Below are 25278 nucleotides of genomic sequence, written 5' to 3'. Positions count from 1 at the left end.
CAGCTCACAGGCCTTCCCTCGACCACACAAGCTAAAAATCCTTACTCTGTGTTGTGTTACTGTCCTCCAAGAGTGTAACAGCGTTTATCACCATTGGAAATCGTCGTTTGACCTACCTATTGCCTGTCTACTCATCCCTGCATCAAACTCCCTCTGGAAATGGGAAGCATCAGCCTGGCTGCTGTTATAGCTCTAGCACCTAAAAGAAACTCATACGTGGTCAAAAAAGAAAAAAAAGAGAATGTATATTTGCATATTTTTCCAAGTATATGGAAACAAATAATATTCCCTTCCTCTTTTAATAGGTCATGTACTCAGTACCCACCATATTCCAGGCACAGTTCTAAATGCAAGAGATACAGCAATGGGTAAATAAAGCTAAGATCCCCATCTCTGTGGAGTTTACCTTCTAATTGTAGTTTCAGGGAAAGAGAGGAAGTGAATAAACAAGAAATACATTGTGCAGAAAAACATTGTGCAGGGAGTGCTAGGGAAATAGGTGGTCAGGGAAAGACTCACTGAGGTGGTATTTGAGCAAAGCCTGCCAGGAGGTGAGGGAGTAAGTCATGCAACGATGGGAAGACACCCAGTGTAAAAGCCAGTGCGCCGAGATGGGAATACGCCTGTGTGTTTGACGAACAGTAAGGCGTCATAGAAAAATGGACAATCGTAAGAGTTTGGTAAAAGGCAAGGCCATTTTTTCATACCTCAGTAAACTCATCTGTTCCCTTTGAGTGTTCCAGTTTTTACATGAAATGACTTCATAAAAGAAAGAAGCTTAAGACCCTGTCAGAAATAGGCAAGAAAGGAAGAGAAGGTTTCGGAAGACCTTGTGAAGATGTAAAGGCATTGGTCCGTTCCAGCTAGCATTGGAAGGTGAGGAGGAAAAGTCAGCAATGCAGGCTGCGGTTGTCTAAATGCCTAAACTGACAGCTGTGGATAATAACCAGGTGTGAATGTTTCTTTGATAGATAAAACAGCAAATCTAACAAACAATGAAAACAAATGGTATATATGGCTAACTTCAAATAACAACTGAATAAGACTATATAATTCCCAAAACAGGATTCTGATTAAGAACTAGAGGTCAAGGCCACTTTGCCTCTACCAGATAAGGTCTGCAAAAACAGATAAGCCAAGAGAAACTAAGGATTAAAAAGTGACCTCACCAATAAAGAGTAGTCAGAGGCAATAATATGAACAGTAATTATGTTGTTTATATGCCATTTATGTTTTAGGGTGGCCTTTGCTATGATAGGTTATCTGAGTAACTACTTCCAAAAATAAGCTTAATCAAATGGATTTGTATAAATGTAAGAGATATAAAGTTGATACAATTTTGCTGCTTATTAGGGATTAAAAAAAACACAATTGTTCTATTATCTACAAATAAGCACTTTATTATCAAATAGTTCAGCATCAGAACAAGGTTTCTAATTCCAAAAGAGTTTTCTTTACATAATATCATATTGTGAAATATATACCATATTGTGAAACCCATGTTAGAGGAATCTGACACTACATCCTACATCCCGTTCCAGTTTTTCTTTTGCAGTTGGGTAACTTGTTTTGACCGAAAAAGTATAAATTTATCTCATTCTTCTTAATGCTGTCCATGAAATGTAAGTATGAGTTCCTTTTCAGCTAGTACTTTATAATTATTCTGTGCCAGGTTAAGAGAACTGTTTTACAGTGACATAAAACTCCACTACAAGAAAAACACATAGTCATTTTTACATACACAGGCAAATCTCTCAACACAAAAAGAAAAGACATTATGCAATTATGTAAGGCAGATGAGCCCAGAAATAACATTCATTCAAAGACAGTACTTCATATTCAGTAATCCCGTATGAGAAATTAATGACTCAGAGTAAATAGAAAACTAAAATTAGCCCTTGGGACTTTGACAATTAAATTGTCAAGGCTGTTTGTGAATTCTAATTAATGCTCTAAGTTAGCCACTATTACTTAGAACCAGGTACCAGAAGAATATGAACCTCAATAGTGATGGGCTGTCTCAAATTTGTTTTTGTGCAATTTGTTATACCTTCATCCAGTATTCCACAAATAAAGCTGTTTTCAGGGCATACGTAAGATTTGTAATAAATGAATTGAGTGCCTATGTATGCAAGGCACCATTCCGGATGCTGACAATGTACTGTCCAGCTCTCTATGTGATATCAGCCTGTTAAGAACAGAAATTTGGCCAGGATAGCATATACTTAGACCAATGTACCAAAAATGTCCAACTTAAGGGACGTGAAAGAGGAAATGGTAAATAAGACATTTTAATTTCTTTTCCCTTGACCTTAGTCACATCTGATCAGAGCACGGAATGCCTTGTACAGTAAACTTCAGACTTCAGCACAGGGCAGACTGACCACCACCTTCTTTTGACAGAACGTAAGTATTCAGCCAATTAAGGAAAAGTCATTCTCCGGCTTTTGCAGGGAAAATGGAAATACCAAAAATTCTTTCTTGCAGATGAGGATCAATTTTTAAAGGCTCCAACTCTGCTTGCTTTGCTGATAAAGTTCTTCAGAAGATCATGGTCCATTTCTGCAAAGCCTGAAGTTTGTGTTACTACAGTCAAATGATTTATGCAAAACCTGAAGCAGAATTCTTCTAAATCCTAGGAACAAAAACAAAAAATGCTTTAATAAATTTGTATATCCCAATGCAATGCAACACAGCATGAAAATTCCCAAGACACATAGGAAGGGACAAGCATTTGAAAGCCAATAGGAAGAATTGTTGGTACAGCAATACCTAAAGAATAGTTATAAAACTGTACAGCTAATGTGAATCTATGCTTGTAAACATTTAAATAACAGAGTAAAATATTCAAGTTCCTCCATACCAGCCAGTGCAAAGAATCAGATTTTTTATTCTCAGAAATAGGCACTACTACGTACCTTTCTCTAGTGACAGTATTTGTATTGTTCATTCCACTGTCAGTATTTGTTAAAATACTCCCCTTTTATATTCCCCTGGGAGCTGAAATGTTTCTAGATGAAAAGAGTTTCTACTATATGTTAGGTACTACCCTAAGGCATTAGGTCTATGATTGTGAGCAAAACAAAGCCCCTGCCTTTCCTCAAGGAGCTTACTTTCTAGGAAACAGAAGGCTGGAAGGTAACCATACAAATAATTGACATAAATATGGAATCTGAAAAAGTCTTGAAAATGAAGCCTAGTCCTGGCAGAAACACTGTGTGCCCACGGCCTCATCACTGGAGATTAGGCGCCAGCCTCCAGTATTATCACCATGACTTGCACAAACTAGCGAAGAGTTTGGCCTAGCCATGAAGTGTTCTGCATGTTGTAAGTGCCCAATATATTATTATGTTAATGAAAGACATTCACTATGCTTTTAATATCAATGTCTCAAGGTGGGTAAGATTTTTTTTAAATGTTAAGGGGAAAAAAATCTAGTGTTTAGAGAAATATACATCATGTAACAGGAAAAAAACAGAAGCAGCTGTATGAAAATGTTAATGTTCTCTGGTTTGATGAGTCATCTCCTTCCTCATACTTTTTTGTATCTTCCAAATTTTCTTTAATAAGCAGAAAAGAAGTTACAAACTTTTTTTTGCCCACCACTAAAATGTTCCTGTTTTTTGACCAGAGAGGATATCCTTATAACAAAAGGAACTCGACTCCAAGAAGAATGGGCTGCTTCCTAAAGATTTAGCTCTAAGACAGGTTTTCTTTCCTTTCTTTATTGTCAAAACAATACACAGTCACTGTAGAAAGTTCAGAAAAAAACAAGCAAAGATAGGAAATAAAAATCATCCATAATTCCACCAAAGATGACCTTTGAGTATATTTTTCAGTCTCTTTTTTTCTATGTAGATAATGAATGTCAGTCTTTTTAAAAACTGCTTTAAAAAAATTTTTTTTAAATTGATGCTTTTAAAAATGTTCATTTTTCAGTTAATGTATTTTGAGTTGCTGCATAGTTTCATAGTATAAACATTCTACAGTTTAAAGAAATCTCTACTGTTCATGTTGTCTTTTTCTAATTTTTCTTATAAGCAGTGTTGCAGTACAATTAGGCTTTGAAGCTAAATCTTTCTGAATCCACGAGTACTTCCTTAGGACAAATTCCTACAAGTGGATTCCTTAAAGAAGTACATCTTTAAAGCTTTCAATACATTTGGTACCAAGTGCCCCCACAATGCCCCAATGCACACCCTTAGCAGCTGTTCAGGAGGACACATAATATTCTGAGCCTGCATGATCTCTAAGAATATATTCCCCAGTTTCACAAGTGAAAAATTATACCTTAGTTTCATTTATATTTTTCATTTATTCATAAATCCATTTTGTTCTTTGGTCCATTTTACTTCCATCAAACTGCTAATATTTTCTTTTTGTTTTCTAAGAACTATATGTTAACTATGGTAAATGTGCTTCACCATATGCTGCAAATATTTTCCCCACTGTATCAACTTTTTAATTTTCTCGGTGGTAATTTCTGATGTCTAGATATGTTTTTCTTTCTGAAATCAGACCTATCAATCCTTTCCTTTTAAAAAAAAATTTTTCTTTTAAATCTTTACTTACTTTTGAGAGAGAGAGAGACAGCATGTGAGCAGGGGAGGAGCAGACAGAGGGGGACACAGAATCCAAAGCAGGCTCCAGGCTCTGAGCTGTCAGCACAGAGCTTGACACGGGGCTCGAACTCACAAACTACGAGATCATGACCTGAGCCGAAGTCAGACACTCAACTGACTGAGCCACCCAGGTGCCCCTGTGAAGCCTTTCCTTTATTTAGGGCTTCTTCCTTGGAGCTCCACCCTAACATTATACAAATGGTCACTTTTTCTGGTACTTGTAGTTGGTTTACTTGTTTATTTTAGTTTATGAACTAAACATTCTTTCCACAAGGTCAGCTAGTTGAAAGGGTGCTTTTCTTACCTGAGCATCATACTTCACAGCAGCTGAAAGCAGGGCAATGGCATTCTCCTCACAGATTCCTTGCTTGATAGTTTGTTGGCAGAGCTTTTTCAAACGATTTTCTCTATAAAAGGTAGCCAAATCCAGCAATCCTGGCGGGAAGAGATGTTTATTAGGGGGAGTGATTACAAGCATCCCCATTAAACTCAACCCTTCAAGCAATGATTGTTGATGTGTGAACTGAGCAAATACAATACACAAACAAGTAGCTGCGGAAAAGCAGACACACAGTGAAAATGGCTTTCATATTTCTCCTGTAAAGGCCGACCCCGCACTGTCACTTTTTCTCCTGGGTCATTTCCATCAGCACATGGACACGTGTCTGTCTCCCATCAGTCTCCCCCATTTCTCTGTAAACCTGGGGAACATCCTCTCTGTTTGCTGTCTCCATTTTCTCCCTTCCCCTTCTCCTGCTAAGCCATTCCAGCAGAATCCCATCCCCTTCACTCCCGGATGTCACGAATGCTTCCATGGAGCCAAATCCAAGGGGCTATTGTCTGGTTTGTCCTACTCAACATTTACACAGAATTTGATGTGGTTGGTGATGCTTCTCTTCTTGAAACTCTGTGTTACTTATGTTTTTCTTCTCCGTAATTCTCTTTAGTCTCTTGGCTCGGCCGTTCTTCCTAACTTCCAAATGTTTTGAGTGCCCCAGGGTTCAATCCTCAGATTCTAATTTCACTTATTTCCCTAAGTGACTTCTAGCACCAACCCTGCCCCTCAGTTTAAAATACCACCTGTAAATATTGATGAGTCCCGTTATATTATCTGTCACCTACTTTCACATAATTCACGATGGAGTGATTAACACAATAAGTTAAGGATATGGCTATCTAAATCTCCATCAGGGGATTTGTTAATTAGCATACAGAATGCTAGAAACACTTTGTGAAAATACTTATGAAAGGAGCTGTGTCTGGATACAAGGCTTGGCTAGAAACACTGTGCGAGGCCTCCTGCCCTGGCACGAACAGGATGAAGCATCCCGAGACCAGCACGCCCCACGCTCAGAGAGGTACACTCACTAGCGCTACATCCAGTCTGGGTTGTCATCTGATCAAAAGGTTAGCTGAATCCTCTGCCAGAAAATCATCACATCTACATCAAGCTAACCTGCAAAGTGCTTCCCAGGGGCCTAAGAGACAAAGAGGTGGGATTTCATCAATCTTGAAACATCAACCGTTTTTGCATCCATCTGCCACTGCGTCTTGCGTATGTAGAAGGGCCGGGTGCAAACTTGTTTTCATCGTAACCTGACCAATACTACCAAAATTACAGCGGCAAGGGCCATGGCCCAGTGGAGGATACTGAAATCTTCTGAAATCTTGAGACCTGTGATCCTCATTTGTTTTTGGTCAGTTCTTGGCAACCCCAAATTCCTATCTCTAGTCCACACTCCGAACTGCAGAATCACATAAATGTGTTCTCCTGAGCTGCCCTCAGAGAAGATCCTGCCCTGAGCCCCTGCTCAAAACAGCCCAGATCTGCACCTCCTCCAGGCACAGTCCTCACCACAGTGGCCAAGAACCAGGCATCCACTCCTAGACCACACTTTGGTTACAGGGGACTCTGGAATTCCCTACCTAGTTGGCCCTGAGGCCACTTATGTGGACATTTGCTCCCTTCCCGACCATGCCACCAATGTGCAGATGCCCAGCCCCAGCGGTGGCCTAGGTGAATGGAGCTTGGCCATGCAGGCTGGGGTGCCCACACATCCCTTGTGATGCAGGGTGTAGCTGGCAGTGGGTATAGAAAGATGGCAGGCCTGCCCTTCCAGTGCAGATGTCTAGTAAGCAACTCAAAACTCCTTTGCCTTCTCAAACTCAAGGGCAAAACCTGTTGCTCTCCATCTTCCTCATCGTCTTGAATGCTACTTCCATGAACCCACCGGCTCAGCCAAACAGCTTAGAGCAGTCGTTACTTCTGTTTTCCGCACACCCCAATGTGCCATCAGCCCCATTTTTAAAATACATCCAGAATAGGATCTCTTTCAACACCTCTGCCGCTACACCACCCTAATCCAGGGTATCGTCATCACCTTATACCTGAACCGTCATAATTACTATCTTTTAAAACACATTACTCCTGCCATGGAAGCTGCTGTGCCTCAGCCCCACCAGCACACAGACCTGTTCTCCCTTTCTTCCTCTACCACTTCCCCCAGCCTCTCATGTAGCACTTCCAGGACCCTTCCTTAAGAGACACTAGGATTTTCCCTTTGCCCCTTCATCATCGTCCCTTCCTCCATCCTGCCACTAATGCAAACGCGGTCCTGGACTACGAGCACGGGCCACACGCAGGGATGCCCTGCACTGTCTCCTTTAAACCACAGTTTTTAAAATGTTGTTAAAGCAAATCCTAAATAACACAAGCCTCACGCTCAAAACCTTCCAAGGCTTTCCACCACACCAAGATTAAAACTCAAGCTCTTCACCGTGGCCCCCAAGGGTAGTCATGCTCTTGCCCACATCCCGTTGCCTGACCTAATTCTTACCGCACTGAGTCTCACTTCACTCCACCTGCCCTGGCCTTCTTCCTCTTCCTCCACAAATCTGTGCCTGTCTCAGACCTCTGCACTCACTGTTTCCCAGAAGGCTCTTCCCTCGGGTATCTGCGCGGCTGTTCCCTCTTGCTTCCCCCTGCTCTCTGCTCCCTGTACTTCCTCACGGAGGCCTTCCATATTTGCTTGTTTAGGGCTGGTCTCCCTCATCTGAACACAAGCCCCCAGGGGCAAGGCCCTGGTCTGTCTCCTGCACAGACACTGAGAGGAGCTGTGGCACATGCTGGGCATAGGCACTAAATCATTTGTGGAAGAAAGGGAGGAAAACTGTAAAACTCCAGAAATCAGATTTTTGTTTACCTGAGGAAAATTAAATGCTGATCTGGTAAAAACCGATACTGGATTTATACATGTAAAAGGAATATTTAACTTAAAAATCTGAAGGCTGAGCTGTTTCTTTAGTTCCTTACAGAATTCCTTAATTCTCTGTGCCACCAGCTAACAATATTGCCAACAGCTGTGAACTGAAATGTAGTATGTCTGTTACTCTGTGCCCGTTTGATCTATGTGGCTTTTTTTTTTTTTAACTGTCCGTACCCCTGAGGTGCAGTGAATGCCCCACACTACCTTCAGGACAGAAGGCCCCAGAAGTCCCACAGCGTTCTGTCCCAAAGCCGTCTAGAGGGCAATTCCCACTTATGGAGACCACAGGGCTTATTACTACTACGTGCATTTCATCTTCTTTCTAACGTAGACATCTCAGGGGCGGCAGGTGTGGCTGCCGAACAGTCATGCGCATTCCTTACATACGGCAGTTACGGAAGAATGGCACCCGCTCCACAGTCTGACGGTTTGAGATCCACCAAGTCACCCTCTGTTGAAGCAGTAACCAGGGAAAAGAGTGTGGGTTGGACACAGAGAGAACGATGTGTGCGATCGCCCTCACGGCCACTTCCACCCTGCGCGTTACTCAGCATCGTGCCCATCTCTTGGGAGAGTGTGGTGGCGATTACCTACTGCCTCCTCGGGGGAAAGGCTGATGCTGTCTGTATACAGGTATTCCAGGAAGGCTCGGTAAACAGGATACGAAAACTCACTCATTTCTACGATATCATCCTCGTTGTCTTCCAATGAAGAACGAAAATGCTCACACCTGAATGAAGGAAGAAAGGAGCACGTGAGGTCCTAGCTTCTGGGCGAGAGCAAACGACCCTCCTGAGGGACACATCCTTGTGGGGCTTCAAGGGGAACTGACAAGGAGAAAGGAAACACGGCGTGGCACAGGATTCTCCTCACACTGTACACCTCTGTGTCCTCATCCTGGTCCCTCGCTTCCTCTGCTGGCTGGAAGTGTAGTGACCACCACTTACTGGACGAGGCTGCAGATGCAAACCGGATGTAGCAGAGCTGACTCCGAGGTGTCATTTCCGCACCCCATGCGCAGCGCGGCATTTATGGAAATTGGGTGGGTTTCTTTTCATAAACTGAGTCGTTCTGTTACTTTACCTCCTGCTATGGGTTGAATTGTGCCCCTCCACCCAAAATTCATGGGCTGGTGCCCTAACCTTAGAATATAACAATAATTGGAGAAAGGATCTTTACAGAGGTAATCAAGTTAAAATGAGGTCATCAGGGTGGACATTAATCCAAGATGATGGGGGGCCTTATAAAAATGGGGAATTTGGATGCAGACATGCACACAGGGAGAACCCCACGTAAAGACTGGAGTGGTCAATCATGCCCCAAGCTAAGGAATGCCGAAGATTGCCAGCAAGCCACCAGAAGCTGGGAGAGAAGCATGAATTCTCCCTTGGGAGGAATGCATCCCGCCAATACCTTGATCTTGGGACTTCTGCCTCCAGAGCTGTTGTTGAAGCCACTCGGTGTATGGCACTTTGTTACAGCCGCCCTAGCAAACTAATGCCCCTGTCTCTTTTATGAAGGTTTAGGGGCTATAGTAGGAGTGAAGGAATATTGGACAGCACAACCAAAGAGGCGTACTTGAGACTAAAATGCCATACTGAGTTTGTGATTCATTGTAGCAGGATTTAAATATGTTACACAACAACATAATGGTTTTTAAAATCATTATGCTAAGAGAAGGAAGCCAGGCACAAAAGAATACAGACTATATGATTCCATTAACATAAATTTCTAGAAAATGCTAATGAATCTATAGTGACTGAAAGAAAATCAGTGCTTGTCCCAGGGCTGATGCATGAGGGACCTTTGAGGGACGACAGGAATGTTCTATGTCTTGATATAGGGCCGTGGTTTCACAGCATAAATATATGTCAAAGCTCCTCAAACTGCACACTTCAAATGGATGCAGCTCTTTGCTCAAAAATGATGCCTCAATAAATCTGAATTTTAAAATCTCGGTGTTATTTTACCCCAGACGTTGCTGCCTTGCAAAAGCCTTACCTTCTGTTTTTCCCAAGCATCTAAAAGTTCACTGTCCCACAACTGACAAGTGACGAAGCTCGAGTCCTGGGCAGGAAGCCCAGGTGGCAGCCAGCCGCTCTGACGCCGGGCTGGACAGACCACCCGCAAAGTGTCTAAGGAAGCCCGTAGCCGTTTACTCTCTCCCCCACAGGCCCCGGTGGTTCTCGTTTCCCATGTCCTGTGTTTCCCCGGCTGCACTGCACGCTCGCAAGGGTGAAATCAGCCTTATGTTATTTTCATAACTACTGAAGTGCCTCCTCTAGTTCTGTGAACACTTAGAAAATCATATGTTTGTTTCAAGTCTCAAAATAAATGACTCCTTACCTAATTTTGAGAAGGACTTTATGTGCATAAATGTACTTTCCGTCCACCAGGAATTTCAGGTCTGCTGTACTGGGGTTGTCAAATTCCCTCTTGAGTGACTCTGCCACTGTCAGGTGGTCATCAGGTTCTACAGAGGAACACCAATGTTTCCAGGCTTAAGGACAGACATAGTAGAAATGCAGGCCAGAATACAACATCACTCTTGTGACACTCAGGAAAATACCCGAAATAAATGGCTGAGTGATGCTTTCTTTCCCCTAAATACAGATTTTCACGTCTCTGTAATCATTAAGGGTAAGAGCCTCACACACATCTCCTTGTAAACCTGACAGAACAACTAAAAAGTCCCAAACCGCCCCCTCAATGAAATTTTTGAATGTTTGAGTAAATAGACTAGCTAAAAATAAAAGAGAATAGTTTTTCAGGAACACTAAAAAGCAGTCAAATGAAATAGCTTTTAATTTAGTATGTGATACTGGTTTCTGATAATTTCAAGAAAAAATTAATCCATCAAATTAGTTTCCTTTCATAGGAGCCCATTAGCGAGAAAATACATGATTCTGCACCTAAAAAGTCCTTTTACTATCACCGGGGTTGTCTTGCTAGTTTTCACCCAAATGGGCAGAGACCACTCACCCACGGACAGGAGGCGCCAAGAGACAGCAGGAGTGGCGAAGCAGGCGAACACGTCGTCGGTGCAGGAGAAGTGCGTGAGGTGAGGCAGGATCACGGACTGGCCCCGGCACTGGCCCCACATGTACACGTGCCCGCCCTGGGTCTTGGCAGCCGACGTGTGGGCCGAGTGGCAGGCCGCAATCTCTATAATTCTAGGTTCACAAATAAATGCCAAGTGAACGTGGCAAACAGGAGAAGAAACAAGTTGATTTCTCCTTCCCTTAACTTTAACGGATTTAAAAAACAAAATGAGACTTAATCTAGATTTTCAGGCATGGAACAGTTATTTAGGTTTAAGCTATCCTTCAATGGCACAACTCATAAAGATCTACTTGTTACCACTTCCAGCCTGTAGGCCTACAAAAATATATACTGTCCCGTTGTGAAATGCAAAAACAATCCAAGGGTAAAGGCCAAAACAAACAAACAAAACAGTGATAAAGACTTGGGCTACTTAACCCAGGTCTTGATCCAGTATCAAGAAATATTTTCATTAAAACTTTACCGATTTTAACGTTAGATGCAGCATGCTGTGGGCCACCCCAATTCACACTGCAAACAGTAAGGTCAGTAGTTCTAACTCATAGGACTCTATCTTTGAGAGCCCAAGAGAGCAGTTTTCTGATAAGTTCACAATTGCCAGGGAGGTAGTTCTCAGAATACTTCCTAATAGAAAGCCCTGTTTTTGTTGATTTAGAAATAATTAACTTTCTCTAAGAATAAGCCACTGTACAGATTCACAAAAGAGAGTAAACTATTTTACCCAAAGTGAGGTTGCCATCTTGATTTTGCCCACAGCAAGCAGTGGCACCAAGATCCTCAGTGACTTAGGCTCAGAGCTTCAGAGTCATCTTTGACTTCTCCCTCCTCACTGTTTTCAGAATATCCAATTGACAAATAACATAGATTCTCTCTTTGTTAATTTCTCCCATCTGCCACCACCCTAGGTCAGGCACAGCCCATATCTGACTCCAAAGCAACAGCCTCCGTGGTCTCCATGCCTTAGACTCTCTCTCTTTTCCAATCCAGATCACACAAGGCTGGCAGGTTAACAATCCTCTGAAAACAGCATCCTCGTCAGTACTCTCAAACCTTCCGTGGCTTCCCACAAGATAAAATCCAGATGTGTGACACCAAGACCTTCCATAATTTGTCTTGCGCCTGTATCCAATCCTCTTTCAAATCACATTTACCTACATACCCTATGTTCCAACAAATAGATGTACTCACTGCCCCTCAACATTTTTCCTCACAAAGTCATTGTGCAGGAATGCTCTTTCCTTTCTCTCTGCCTTAGAAATCCTGCCCATCTTCCAAGGCTCAGCTCAAATGGCCCCAGAGGAAGAGGTCTCTTGCTCACCTGCACTCTTGCCATTCATCCCATCCACACCACTCCAGCCTGGCCCTTAACTTCTCAGGGAGGTACGTCTCACCTACTCTGCTAGATTACAAGTTCCTGGCAGGCTAAATCACTGGCTTATTTCTCTCACCCCAAGTGTCTTTCTCTCCCCAGTAAGGTGTCTGATTAAGCACAATTTTTAGGTTATTTTATTGACTAACTGGGAAGGACAGAACAACACAGAGAGACTGAGGGACGGGAAGACCCCATTGACAGCCTAGCAATTGGAGGGTGGAGACATCCCTCCACTGCCTGTTTTAATTGGCCGTTTCCCAGACAAGGAGGGAAGATGGTCATCATGCAAGCTGAACACTGCCGTGGTGGCTTGCCTCAGAAGGCTGAGGTGTACTGTTTTCATGTGCGGTCCCAATCATTTTGGGGATTCATTCAAACGCAGCTCTTAGCTCTTGAAGATGGGAGTACTACACAAGAAGCTATGCTGTACCACGGTGGAGAGCCTGGATGCTGGGGTCAAACACACCGAGGGCCACATCCTAGCTCTACCACTAGGCTGTGTGACGGCGTAAATGTTCCCGAGCCTCTGTTCCATCAGGTTGCAAGCTAGTACATACAAATTAAATGATAAAATGTTAAACACCAAGCAGAGAGTCTGGTGTACAAATAGTAGCCAGCAGTAGAGGCTTAACAGGTTTACTACTTCTTGGCATTTTAAGTGACAAAGCCTCCCTCACACAGAGACTATATTTCCAATGATCAATTCAGACAGTGAGACCTTCCCTATTTGCATGGTCAAGTCAGTGAATGGGCCCAAACCTCTAATATGTGCTTTTTACAAAAGAATCTTCCTTGCCCACACAGGGAATATTGCCAATCCTATTTGGCTTCTCAATAAGCATATCCTTCTCAATAAAGAAAAGGCAAGGAAATGGGATAAATGCATTTGTTCAAAGAAAAGGCATCTGCTTTTACCATCCACCCTCACACATTACACCAAATGTGAGGGCAGCAACACACTTCATTTTACATGGCTTGGTGCGAGCGGCAGGGCACAGGGCTGAGGGCCAGACAGCAGCCTATGGAGGCCAAGGTACTTAAACACTTATCATCTATTTTATCATCTTAAAAAAAAAAAGTGAGGAGAGCAGAATCCAGGCAGCAATCCTTTCACAGCCTTGTGAGTAAATGAAATCAGCTACGGCAGAGTACACACTCAAAACAGTTTCTTCTGGTGACTGAAGTGTTTACCAGTGGCTGCAGGAACTCTGGGAAACCACTTAAAATCACAGATAGCCTCTCTCTTCCCTGATGATGTTCTATGAAAAATGTAACTGATGGGAACATAACAGTGTCCTTCTGGGCTCAACTACCCAACATCAGAAAACCAAAATAATTTAATTCCTGCATTCACTTCTGAAATATCTTTACTAGCCTCCGTGGAAAGGAAGTAGCCTTTGCCTTTACAGGAGGAGGGAACACTGCTTGGTGGAGGAAGGCTGGAACAGACACAGCACAGGGGTCAAGATGCAGAAGGCTGTGGAGCAGTGGCCTTCCCTTAACATGGCCTCGTGAAGTTTACCTGGAACACCTAGCAGCACACGGGAAGTCAGGGGTGGGGCACGGGCTTGGCTGACGGCAGCAGCTGCTACAGGAACAAGAGTGGAGAAAGTTTAGAGGGAACCTTCAAGTCTAAGCTTGGGACCCAACCAACTGCCAACGCATCCAGCTGTTGCCTAAGGTCATCTGTTCTTAAATCTGATTCATACCAAGAAACAAAATTCTGAAGCTCAGATTTTCCAGTCTAATATGCAACAGACGATGACTATAAACTGAGCTAAACTTTACTGTCAGAATGTCTGGCATATTTCACATTTTATTTTGTAGCCATGCTTAATGAAAAAAAAAAGTACTAGACATTCATAATAAATGAGTTTTGTGTCACCTCAATGGAATGATCCCCAACGACTGCAGCTTAATGGCTGTGAAGTACTAGAAATGAAAAAGCAGAGAGTGAGGAAGAATATAAAACAGAAAACAGTGAGGAGAGGAAAAAAGGTAATTTGTGAGACAGAAGAAGAATGGAGAAGAAATAGTAATAATAAAAAGATCCAGAGCAGTGATTCCCAAGCCTGGTTTTGTAAGAGGCCAACATACTACCAATTATCAAGGTGTCACAAAATTCACAAAAATTCAAGGCAAAGTTAGCTTTAAATCAATTTAACTTCAACTATGCTTTTATGGAACTTTAAGAACAAAGATAAATGCTGGTAAATCAAAGTACTGAGACTTCAGAAAGATTGGGAATGACTGGGTTAGAGAGAAGAGAATTACTTTAGTCATTAAAATTACTTTTATGTGAACATAAATTGCTAACAAATGTCATTAGCATTCTTCATCATAGATCTCTGTGGGAAAAAATTTTAAAAGGTTTGCCTTGGGTTGTCGTTTAAGCAAAGGATCCAATGTACACAGATTTTCACTTTCCACTTCTGTGAACAGGTAACCAGAACCTGAAGATCCACCCCACCCTACATTCAATCCTTTTGTTTCTAATTAGTCAAACTTCCCCGAAATGGGCCCCAAGAGTCAGAAGTGAGTTCTTGAGAGATAAGTCATAACATATCTGCAAATTTCAGTTGCTGAAAAGGGTGGGTACGTGCAAAACAAGTCCCAGCAGACTTACAAATTCCTCCCTCGCAATATTGGTGTGATGGAGAGCCTGCAAGCTCAGGGGTTACCACAGAGAATTCAGGCATGGAAAACAGAAAAGTAGGAATATTGCGTTCAAAACATTCAGCCATGATTTCTGTAGCCCAAATAATGACTACATGGACAACAGCGAGTGTGCAACTGTGGAGCTATTTCCACTTTTTTTGCATTTATAATTCAAAATTTGAAAAAAGTTAAGTTTTTTTAAAACCTTAAGTTTTTAAAATAAACAAGCAATACTCTCAAGTACCACGTAAGGAGTTGGCACTCAACATAACTCCCCTGCCCTCCTTTTCTGCCTCTTTTTCCTTCTTCCCCAAGCTGTCCTACACTCTTTCTGGCCTAGCATGATGGGAGTGGGAAGACCTGGTGCTCATCCTGGGACGACCAGGGACCAGCAGAGCAATGTGGGGCAAGCTGCTGGTGGGCAGACAGTAGTGGATTTGGCAAGTCCAGGGACAGAGGAGTTCAAATTTACAGAGTGTGACAGCACCATAAAAATGGTAAAGTGCTATACAAACATGTTGTTTTGATTTGATCCTTTATTTGATTCCTTTAACACTTTACTGTTTGTCTAAATACTAAATGTCCCTACTGACCCAATTTGCTAAACTGAAGCATTTTCGTGATTGCTCAAAGCCTCAAGACTGTCCCTTCTCTTTTCACTGAAGAGCTCTGAACTACCTAAAACGGGGGTGGCAATGGCACGGCTGCACACATCTAGTACATTCCCACCAGTTCCTGACCTCCATTCCCTCTCCTTCTCCCCAATCCTTATGAGATCCAGGTTCTTATTCTAAGATTTTGGGGGAAAAAAACAAAAATAGGTTTTTTTTTTAAACCTATTTAACATAGGTTAAACAAAATTAGCCAGGTTTATAATACTCACATGAAAATCAAGGGGGTTGAAAATGACAATTTGGTTCTTCACTTTTATTGTTAAATATTCCAACAGGAAAATATGAAAGAATTGCATAGAAATGCAAGATAATCTATATATCCATATGCTTACTTTAAAATCAGATATAACAAAAATTAGTATGTACAATAAAAATGAAAATAGCAGTATTCCTTCCTACAATGATTATAAACCTGGTTTAACAGACACAATAATGAAGTATTTTTGTCCTATACTACTGTGTCAAGAGATAAGAGTGAAAAGGCAGTGCTATGGCCATGTTTGAGACATTCAAAGGGCTTTCAAAAGTAGTAGGATAACTGGAAGAAAATTTTGGATATCTTAATTACTTGACACAACCTTGCAAACAAGTGGGCAAAACTAAGTCTTAATTTTCTAACCACTATACTCTCCCTCATAGTGATAGCTTGGGAGCTAAAATCATGAGATGGTCTTATCCTTTCAACTGGCAAATTTTACACGTAGCTGAGTGAATGGCTTCATAATCCATCTGATGTATTTTGTTTTTCTAAGCCACAGAAAATCAACCTCAAGCATCATCAACTTCCTCTTAATGTAAAACAGAAAACAAGGAGGAGGAAAAGGTAATTTGTGAGGGAGAGGAATAATGTAGAACAGCTGTGGGAGGCTTAGTCCTTGTTGTGTGTGTACAGTAGCTGAAATAGGGGTAAATGAAAGTAGAGTATTTAACATACAAACTCCCCAAGGGTTCAAAAGCCAATTTTAAAGAGGAATGAATGCTCTGGTGAAAGACTATTCTAATATTAGCAGTAAGTTTCCCCACAATTCTGTATCACGTCCAAGTTCTGTTTAATCACTAAAGAACATGCAAGTTGTTTTGAAAATGCACATATTACCTGTCCTTTTCCACAACGACAGGTGCAGGATAGGACTGGTTACTTTTATTGCCAGTGCCCAACTGGCCGTAAGAATTCGCACCCCAAGCATACACTTGGCCTTCATCTGTTAACACTAATGTGTGCGCATAGCCACAGGCAACCTAGAAAGACGAAAACCAAATCCACTTAGGCCTGCAAATATGCTTTCACAAGATAGGTTAAGAATCAAAGATGTAAAAAAAAAAAAAAAAAAAAAAAAAGAAGAAGAAGAAGAAGAAAAAGAGGCAGCCTGCCCAGAGAGACCAACATTGAGGTAACCCGTATTACTCCAGAACTAGCTCAGCCCACATGTGGCCAAAATGGCCGTTAAGATCAACATGGTTTCCTTCAGTGACATGAGTCTGGTTTATTCAGCTTTCATATGGCATTCATTATGCTCACAGAGATCAAGGGGTGTGAAGTGAATATGAAATACACTTTTATTTTTTAAGAATTACTTTCCTTTTTTATTGTAAAAGTAAAACATGTTTAATGTGGACTACCATAAAAAAAAGTATAAATATGAAAGTAATCTCAAGATCAGGATTTTTTTCTATGTATACACACACACACACACATACAATACAGAAATATGTACCATGTCTCCATGCACCATGTCTGTATCTTCATTTTTATATAACATCACATAGCACTATTTCCATATCATTCAAAATCCTTTGTAAGCATCATTTCCATTCATGTAGATTTTGTATAATTTATTTAATCACTAACATTATTTGATTAAATTATGCTATATCTATTATTTATGTTATTTATTAAAGTTGATATTTTTTTCTTTTCTTTCTTTCCCTCTTTATCCTCCCTTCCTCCCTCCCTCCCTCCCTTCCTTGCTTCCTTCCTCTTTTGCTATATCTTCTCCACTAATCCTGTGTCTTTCTTTTTTGTTCCTTAAATATCCCCGGAAGAAAATTACAGAACAAAGGGTATGAACATTTTCAAGGCTCTTGATATATGCTGCCAAAGTTTCCTTGGAAAAGACTGTAACAATTTACATTCCAACAGCTATGTATGAGAGTGGCCTAGAAACATAATTTCCTGATGAACATCTACAACTTTACTCAGGGAAACAGAGCTTTAGTTTTTAGTTCAATAAAGAAAACATCAAGCAGCTAAACTTTTCATCTGCCAAGAAAACTGTGTACATTGGCATCTTTGCCATGAAAGATTTAAAACGAGGCACACACAGACCCACTGTGGACGTACCCGCTGGACACGAATGCCTTGCAAAGCCGATATTCTACAGGGGGTTGGCTGGTTGCCACTACTGCCAAGTCCAAGCTGCCCGTTTCCATTGTAACCCCAGACATAGACCTGAGAGAAAACCAGAGACTCAGTCCCATGAAAGACACATGCAAGTAAGCTCTCTGCTGTGAGAAACACGCCACCGATCAGGCAAATGGGTTTTTTTTCTAAACAACATATGAAATAACTTTCTTACCTCGCCAGTGTTCACCACTGCCATTGAACACATCTGCCCACATGCTATGTTCACAACTACTTTATTCTGTAAGCAGCCTGTGACTCTTCGAGGGATTGGCTGATTGGCTGTTGATCCAGATCCAACCTGCCCGGAGTTATTATAACCCCAGGCAAATACCTGGGGATCAATAAATGAAACACATTAACTTACAAAGTATCTCAATTAGAAATTAACATGTACTGGGGCGCCTGGGTGGCTCAGTCGGTTAAGCGGCCGACTTCGGCTCAGGTCATGATCTCGCGGTCCGTGAGTTCGAGCCCCGCGTCGGGCTCTGTGCTGACAGCTCAGAGCCTGGAGCCCGTTTCAGATTCTGTGTCTCCCTCTCTCTGACCCTCCCCCATTCATGCTCTGTCTCTCTCTGTCTCAAAAATAAATAAACATTAAAAAAAAAAATTAAAAAAAAGAAATTAACATGTACTCATAATGCCTCATCTTTGTTTTCAAAATGCTTGATATCCATAAATTCTCACAACATAGGCAGAGAAGTTTTTGTAAAATTCATTCTTAAAAATTTACAATACTTGGGGCGCCTGGGTGGCCCAGTCGGTTAAGCGTCCGACTTCAGCCAGGTCACGATCTCCCGGTCCGGGAGTTCGAGCCCCGCGTCGGGCTCCGGGCTGATGGCGGAGCCTGGAGCCTGTTTACGGTTCTGTATCTCCCTCTCTCTCTGCCCCTCCCCCGTTCATGCTCTGTCTCTCTCTGTCCCAAAAATAAATAAATGTTGAAAAAAAAATTAAAAAAAAAAAAAATTTACAATACTTTATAAAATTAGGTTATTGGTATTATCTGTACAAATAACAATAATGATCATCAAATATATAATATTTATCAAAATATCTACTTGGCTTCAGCCATATTTTCCAGAATTTTAGGGCTTTTCTTTTTGCAAATAAAACCCTTGAGTATATAGCAATATAGAAAGAACATTACAACCTTTTAAATTCTGCAGTTATAGAAATCCTTACTACATAAAGGTACACTTAATGATGTAACCACCATGATTATGAACTGCTAACAAGAATAAGGTTGAATTTGAGGGAGGTGGTTATTTTAATCAAATGACCATGTTTCCAAGATGGCTGTAACAATCCATATAATCTTACTGAAAAAAATCAATGAGATTTACGCTAACTGTTCTCACCTCTCCATCAGATGTTAGCACCAAAGAATGGTAAGACCCACAGGCAACTTCAGTGACTTGTTTGTTTGACAAATTAGTAGAAATATGACAGGGCATTAAACCATGATTAGTTGTCCCATTGCCCAGCTGGCTATAAGCATTATGACCCCAGGTAAAGACTTCTCCTTCTGAAAATAAAAAGAAATAAAACCAGCTTTCAAAACATCTACTTTATTATATGAACATATATTGCATCCTTCTACAAATGAAAACTAAAAATTCATGTGCAAATGATAATTGACTTCCCTATCCCACCAAACTCATTCTATAAGATAATACACTTGGAAAATTTGAGATACTCTATCTCAAAGCAACAAGATGAAATTTAAATGGATGAGTTAAAATAGCTGGCAGATAGGTTGTAAATAAACAGCAGAGAAATGCTACTAAGAATAATAGGAGAAAACATCAGATTGAAAGTCAAGAGACTGTAGGTCATTTAATTTCCCTGGGCCTATTTTCTTATCTATAAAATGATCAAGTTAATTTTTAAAATATTTGTTATATATTATTTCTTATATGGTATAATATATATTCAGAAAAGTTCATAAGATATATATGCAGTTTTATAAATAATTATAAAGCATACACCCATGTACCACCACTCAGGTCAAGAAATATAACCTTATGATCACTCCAAAAGCTCCCCATATATAATCCACAATAAGAGAATTTAGTTTTTCCTGTTTTTGAACTGTAAATAAAAGGAACCATACAGTATATACTCCTTGTGCTTGTATTTTCTACCATATTATCTCTGGGTGCTACATGCCAGATAATTTCTTCTGATCTTCCAGTTTACTAATTTTATTTTTTGATATGCCCAAACTGCTATTAAACTTGCCCAAGGAGTTTTCATTTTGATAATTATATTGTTTATTTCATTCTTTTTCAAATCCTCTTTGATCTCTGCAGGTCTTCAAACTGGTTTTTTATTTTTTCAAACATAATAAATATAGTCATCTTGTACCCGGTAATAGCTGATACTTAGTATTCAGTGTTTGCTATCTTTTTTGCTGGTTCTCATTCATGGTGCCTTGTTTCCTTGTGTACCTGGTTATCTTTTACTATGTGCTGCTAATTGCCATTGAAAACTCATTTTGCAATGGCATTATATTTCTTCAGGCCTAGGATGAAGTGAAGGTGCCTTCCTCTAGAAAGAATCCACATTAACTTCTGTCATGCCACTAAGGCGCTTAAAGGTACTTCTTTAATAAATCCAAGGCTTGAGATTTCTTGGACTACCAGTCTGATGTGAATTGGAATACAAATCCATGATTACAACCCTTCAGGGAGAGGTTTTCTTTCTTTCTTTTTTCCTCCTTGCTTTTCTCACAGGCAAGGATTCTTCTGTTCAGTGCCTTAGAGATGGAAGAGCTGGCCCATTCTTGCCCCCAGAGCCTAGCCTTTGGTGTTCCTAGCCTAATGGGCTAGGTGTCTGACCCATGACCCCTTCACCTTGTGAGTACATCAAACCACAACTCATTTAGGTGGGGAAGCAGATGCCCTTAAGGCAAAACTAGCTTTAAGTTCCCCTTTAACCTTAGTTCATACTTTCTCTTGAATCCGATCCAGTAATTCCTCTCTGCCTTGTTAGTGCTTTGATGCCTCTATGGAAAAACATTAAATATTTTATCTAGAATTTTTAGTTGTTTCCAGTGAAGAAGTGGTCCAAATAATCTAGCCTATTACTGGCAACCAAAATTCCCTAAAATTTATGTGAAATAAGTATACAACACAGTATTTATAAACTTTATTTTCAATTCAAAGAATACTAATGAAATGAACACCTAGCTTAAGAAAAGTCTAAGGTATGATTTAATTATAATGTCTTATTAGTCTGAATTCATGAAATAGCCATCAGTCTGTTATTCATGGTAATTATATTTCAGCCATCAGTCATTATTCATGGTAAGAATCCCAGTGTGCTAGGAGTCAGAGAACATCTTGGACTTAGCTTCAGTGTCTTAGTTCATAGACCAGAGATCTCAAGTTCAAAAAGTCCAGAGTGAGTTAATTTTAGTGCAAAATAATTAAACTTATGAAGTGTAAACAAAAGGGGTTTACTGGGCTTATAGCACTGTCATTCTCACATCGAAAGTGCCAATAACTGCTACATTCCATCTGCTCCATTATCTTACTCTGATACTCAGACATGTTCATATTTCACATTGTCCAAAGCACAGTCAAGTTCACAGGACAGAGCCGGAAACTCCTACCCAATCAAGAAGTATGTTCTCGATTTAACGGGTGGTCCCAAATCTTGTTTCTCAACAAATAAGGCAATGGCTAAACCTCTACACTGTGATCCTAGGTTACCTGTTGTGGCAAGGACAATATGGGGGCCACTCCCATAGCTGAGGCAGGCTATTTTTTTGCCACTTAAAGAATCCAGTCTCCGAGGTTCAATGGTGCTCTGGACGTCACCTAATCCCAAACAGCCACAGCAGTTTGTGCCAAGCACAAAAATCTGTGGGAAAACGACTGTTAGTTCAAGCACCTCTATTTCTGACAAACCTGTAATTACTGCTTCATTGTATAACATTATGTAACAAGTAAGAATCTATTCTCATGCTTTCTTCTTAACCTTAATTCCTCAGTTTCTGCCCCACTCCGTCGAATCTATTACGGTAAGAGGCTGAATTTTTTCTTCAAAATTTACCTCATCATTTACTGTAGTATATAAAACTTCATTGCCAGCGCTGCCAAAAACACAGGCCTGACGAATTAACTGCAGTTCTTCCTCAGAACAAAGGGAGAAAATTGGCCACTTCCCCACATCTAACATCTTCAAAGATGACAGAGTAGCCTGTACTGGCTGAAAAGGGAAAAAAAAAAAAAAAAAATACATATATATATACATTAAGACTATTAATTAAAAAATACTTTTTTTTCCTTCCCCTTTTAATTCTGTAGAAGAGTCAGCACCAGTTCAGGCAGGGACGGCTCTCTTTTTGAGAGACCCTTTATAGCTACAGGAAATACCTCTACAAACCCACTGCTTCAGTCCTGCTCTCACAGCCACCAAGAGACAGAGACTCCAGGTGGGATCAGATCTCACCTACTAATTTTCCTCAAGGCCACAGGAATCGTCCTGACTGACTTCTGGGAGGCCGAATGGCTAGCAAGTATTTTCAGCATTGGCTAGGTCTTAAATGTAGCTCTGGAAACTAGGCTGGTTGTAAAGGCAGGAAAAACAGAGAGACAGCACTGCAATTTCATCAGATGCCTAAGTCTTAACAAAAAGTGTCCTTGGAAAAGAACAATGCTGAAGGTGACCAAGGAAACGACCCAGAAGTGCCGGTTCATGGGTCCATTCTGACCACCAGTTGAGCAGTTAGCGGCTTCTCTCATCCCCCCCACTCAGGTTTGGAGATAGGAAGATACACCCACAAAGTGTGCATTCATTTGCTAGGGCTGCCATAACAAAGTACCACAGACCGAGTGGCTTACACAAAAGAAATTTATTTTCTCACAGTTCTGGAGGCTAGAAGTTCAAAATCAAAGTGTCTACTAGTTTAGTTCCTCCTGAGGACTGCAAGGGAAGGATGTAGGTCTCTGTCCTGGGCTTGTAGATGGCCATCTTCTCCCTGTATCTTTACATCATCTTCCCTCTATACATGTCTGCCTCTGGGCCCAAATTTCCCCTCACCAGTCAGACTGGATTAAGGCTTACCATAATGGCCTCATCGTAACTAAACCAAATGCATCAAAATGACCCCATTTCCAAATAAGGTCACCTTCTGAGGTACTGGAGAGTCTAAGTGCATGCCAGACTGGGTGGCTTATAAAAAACAAAAGTTTACTTTTCACAGTTCTGCAGGTTGGAAATCTAAGATCAAGGCACCAAAGTGCTCATGTTCTGATGAGGGCCCCCTTCCTGCTTCATAGCCATTGCCTTCTCCCTGTTTCTTCACAGGATGAAAGGGTTAGGGATCTCTCTGAAGCACCTTTTATAAAGCACCAATCCCATTCATGAGGGTTCCACTACCTTTTGTTCCTTCCTCTATCTTTTGTTCTCTTCAGCCCCTTCAGATTGAATGATGCTCACCCACACCAGGGAGGGCAAACCATTTACTGAGCTCAACAATTCAAACGCTATTCTCTTCTGTGAGGTAACACCCTCAGAGACACACGCAGGAGCAATGTTTAATCTGGGCACCAGTGGCCCACTCAAGCTAACACATAAAATTCAGCATCACACCAGGTGAAGACACATAGTGAAGAAGCCCATGTGAACCATGGAGGCAGAGACTGAAGCAATCCAGCCACAGGTCCAGGAACACCAAAGATTGCCAGGAGCCACCAGAAGCTGGGAAGAAGTAAGGAAGGCTTCTTCCCTAGAGCCTTCAGAAAGCATGGCCCTGCTGATGCCTTAACTGCAGACTTGTAGTCTCCAGAGCTATAAAAGAATAAATTTCTATTGCTTCAAGCCACCCAGTTTGTGGTACTTTTTAAAGGCAGCCCTAACAAACTAATACAGAGGGTAAGCAGCTTATAACAGCTCACAGCACCATCCTGAGTTAATGGCAGCACCTGACCAAGATGAGCTCCTCTGATGCCAAATCCAGCCACTTTCCCTCACGATGTCATTCAAGTTCTAAGACCCTGTCTGGAGAAGGATGTCTTCTACTCCCTTTTGGGCAGCACCCAAGGCCACTACAGAGCTAAGGACAGAATCTTGTTAGGTTAGCTTTTATTCTAAGCTTCTACATAAATTATCCACCTCCATATCTCATGAAGGAATCTTATTTTCTATGGGGTCTTCATTTTATTTTATTTTTTCCTATTTAAGTCTATAAATTTAAAAAAGAACAACATTTGGAATGTGACCTCAAATATTTATAGATGAACTAATGTGTGAGTTAAAAGAATTCTTATATATTATTTCCAACCTTCATAATTGTAGGGCATAGATATTGCTATCCTCATTTTAAATGCAAGGAAACTGAGGCACAGAAGCACTAAGTAACCCTCCAAGATCACTTGCTTCTAAAGATTGCTTTCCACACACCACATGTTGCAGAGAAAACAGGTCACATAAAGTTATACTACTGGTAGACCTACTGCTTGCAATCACAGGGCACTGGCTGGTCTCATAAACTCCTTGCTGAACAGGGCAGTAATCCACACTGTGGGTTACCTTCCATAAACAGGGCAGATGGCAATATACGATGAGAAAATAAGCACTGCTACCTCATTTTCTCCTTTCTAGCAGATTTTTGGATTGCAACTTGCCCTGCTACAAAAATCAAGTGGTCTCTTAGATGCCTAGAATCAGGTTATAAATCCAACAAGCTCCTAAACACTTGTCTACAAAGCATGGCCCACCTGTATAAAACCTCTAGTACCCACCCCCCACCCCCCCATGACTCTACTAACCACTGGGCCTCATGTGTGTGTGTGTTGGGGGGGGGGGTGATGTCACCTGCAGTCATACATTTGTTAAAGGATGACACAGGTCAACAAAACATCAGGTCTGACAGTATCATTGAACATGTATTGAGTGCAAGGATCTAAAGATAATAAAAACGAAACATCATCACTCCCTTCAAGGAGCTCAAGATAGAAAACAAATATTTACAATATAACCTGGGTACAAAGGAGGTGTGAATACCTCTAGTACCCACCCCCCACCCCCCCATGACTCTACTAACCACTGGGCCTCATGTGTGTGTGTGTTGGGGGGGGGGGGGGTGATGTCACCTGCAGTCATACATTTGTTAAAGGATGACACAGGTCAACAAAACATCAGGTCTGACAGTATCACTGAACATGTATAGAGTGCAAGGATCTAAAGATATAAAAACGAAACATCATCACTC

The 25278-nt window shown here is 41.2% G+C and overlaps 1 protein-coding gene and 1 long non-coding RNA gene across 14 annotated transcripts in view; one reads left to right on the top strand and one right to left on the bottom strand.

The window, feature by feature from the left end:
• Nucleotides 1-1377: 1377 nt before the first annotated feature.
• Nucleotides 1378-25278, bottom strand: part of RCBTB2 (RCC1 and BTB domain containing protein 2) — a 57180-nt gene continuing 33279 nt past the window's right edge. For 10 of the 13 annotated variants that reach the window (XM_045476042.1, XM_045475995.1, XM_045476068.1 and 7 more), the window contains 12 exons: nt 22116-22271; nt 21773-21923; nt 19415-19581; nt 18232-18390; nt 17997-18104; nt 16752-16894; nt 13846-13911; nt 10871-11061; nt 10235-10361; nt 8479-8618; nt 4927-5057; nt 1378-2635 (listed from right to left, as the gene is read on the bottom strand). In XM_045476042.1, the coding sequence (XP_045331998.1) occupies nt 2495-2635; nt 4927-5057; nt 8479-8618; nt 10235-10361; nt 10871-11061; nt 13846-13911; nt 16752-16894; nt 17997-18104; nt 18232-18390; nt 19415-19581; nt 21773-21923; nt 22116-22271 (1680 nt within the window). In that variant the 3' untranslated portion in view covers nt 1378-2494. Of the gene's footprint in view, nt 2636-4926; nt 5058-8478; nt 8619-10234; nt 10362-10870; nt 11062-13845; nt 13912-16751; nt 16895-17996; nt 18105-18231; nt 18391-19414; nt 19582-21772; nt 21924-22115; nt 22272-25278 lie in introns of those variants that run through there. The other 3 variants (XM_045476051.1, XM_045476059.1, XM_045476098.1) reach the window with 3 other exon arrangements.
• LOC123597381 lies at nt 4975-13361 on the top strand. The gene is made up of 2 exons (XR_006712103.1): nt 4975-5072; nt 13309-13361. It is a non-coding gene; the product is annotated as an uncharacterized LOC123597381 (long non-coding RNA).

This window comes from Leopardus geoffroyi, chromosome A1 (assembly GCF_018350155.1).
Source record: "Leopardus geoffroyi isolate Oge1 chromosome A1, O.geoffroyi_Oge1_pat1.0, whole genome shotgun sequence".
In the NCBI taxonomy this organism is placed as follows: Eukaryota; Metazoa; Chordata; class Mammalia; order Carnivora; family Felidae; genus Leopardus; species Leopardus geoffroyi.
Note: the sequence above shows the minus strand (reverse complement) of the source record. Positions and strands in the feature narration are given on the sequence as shown.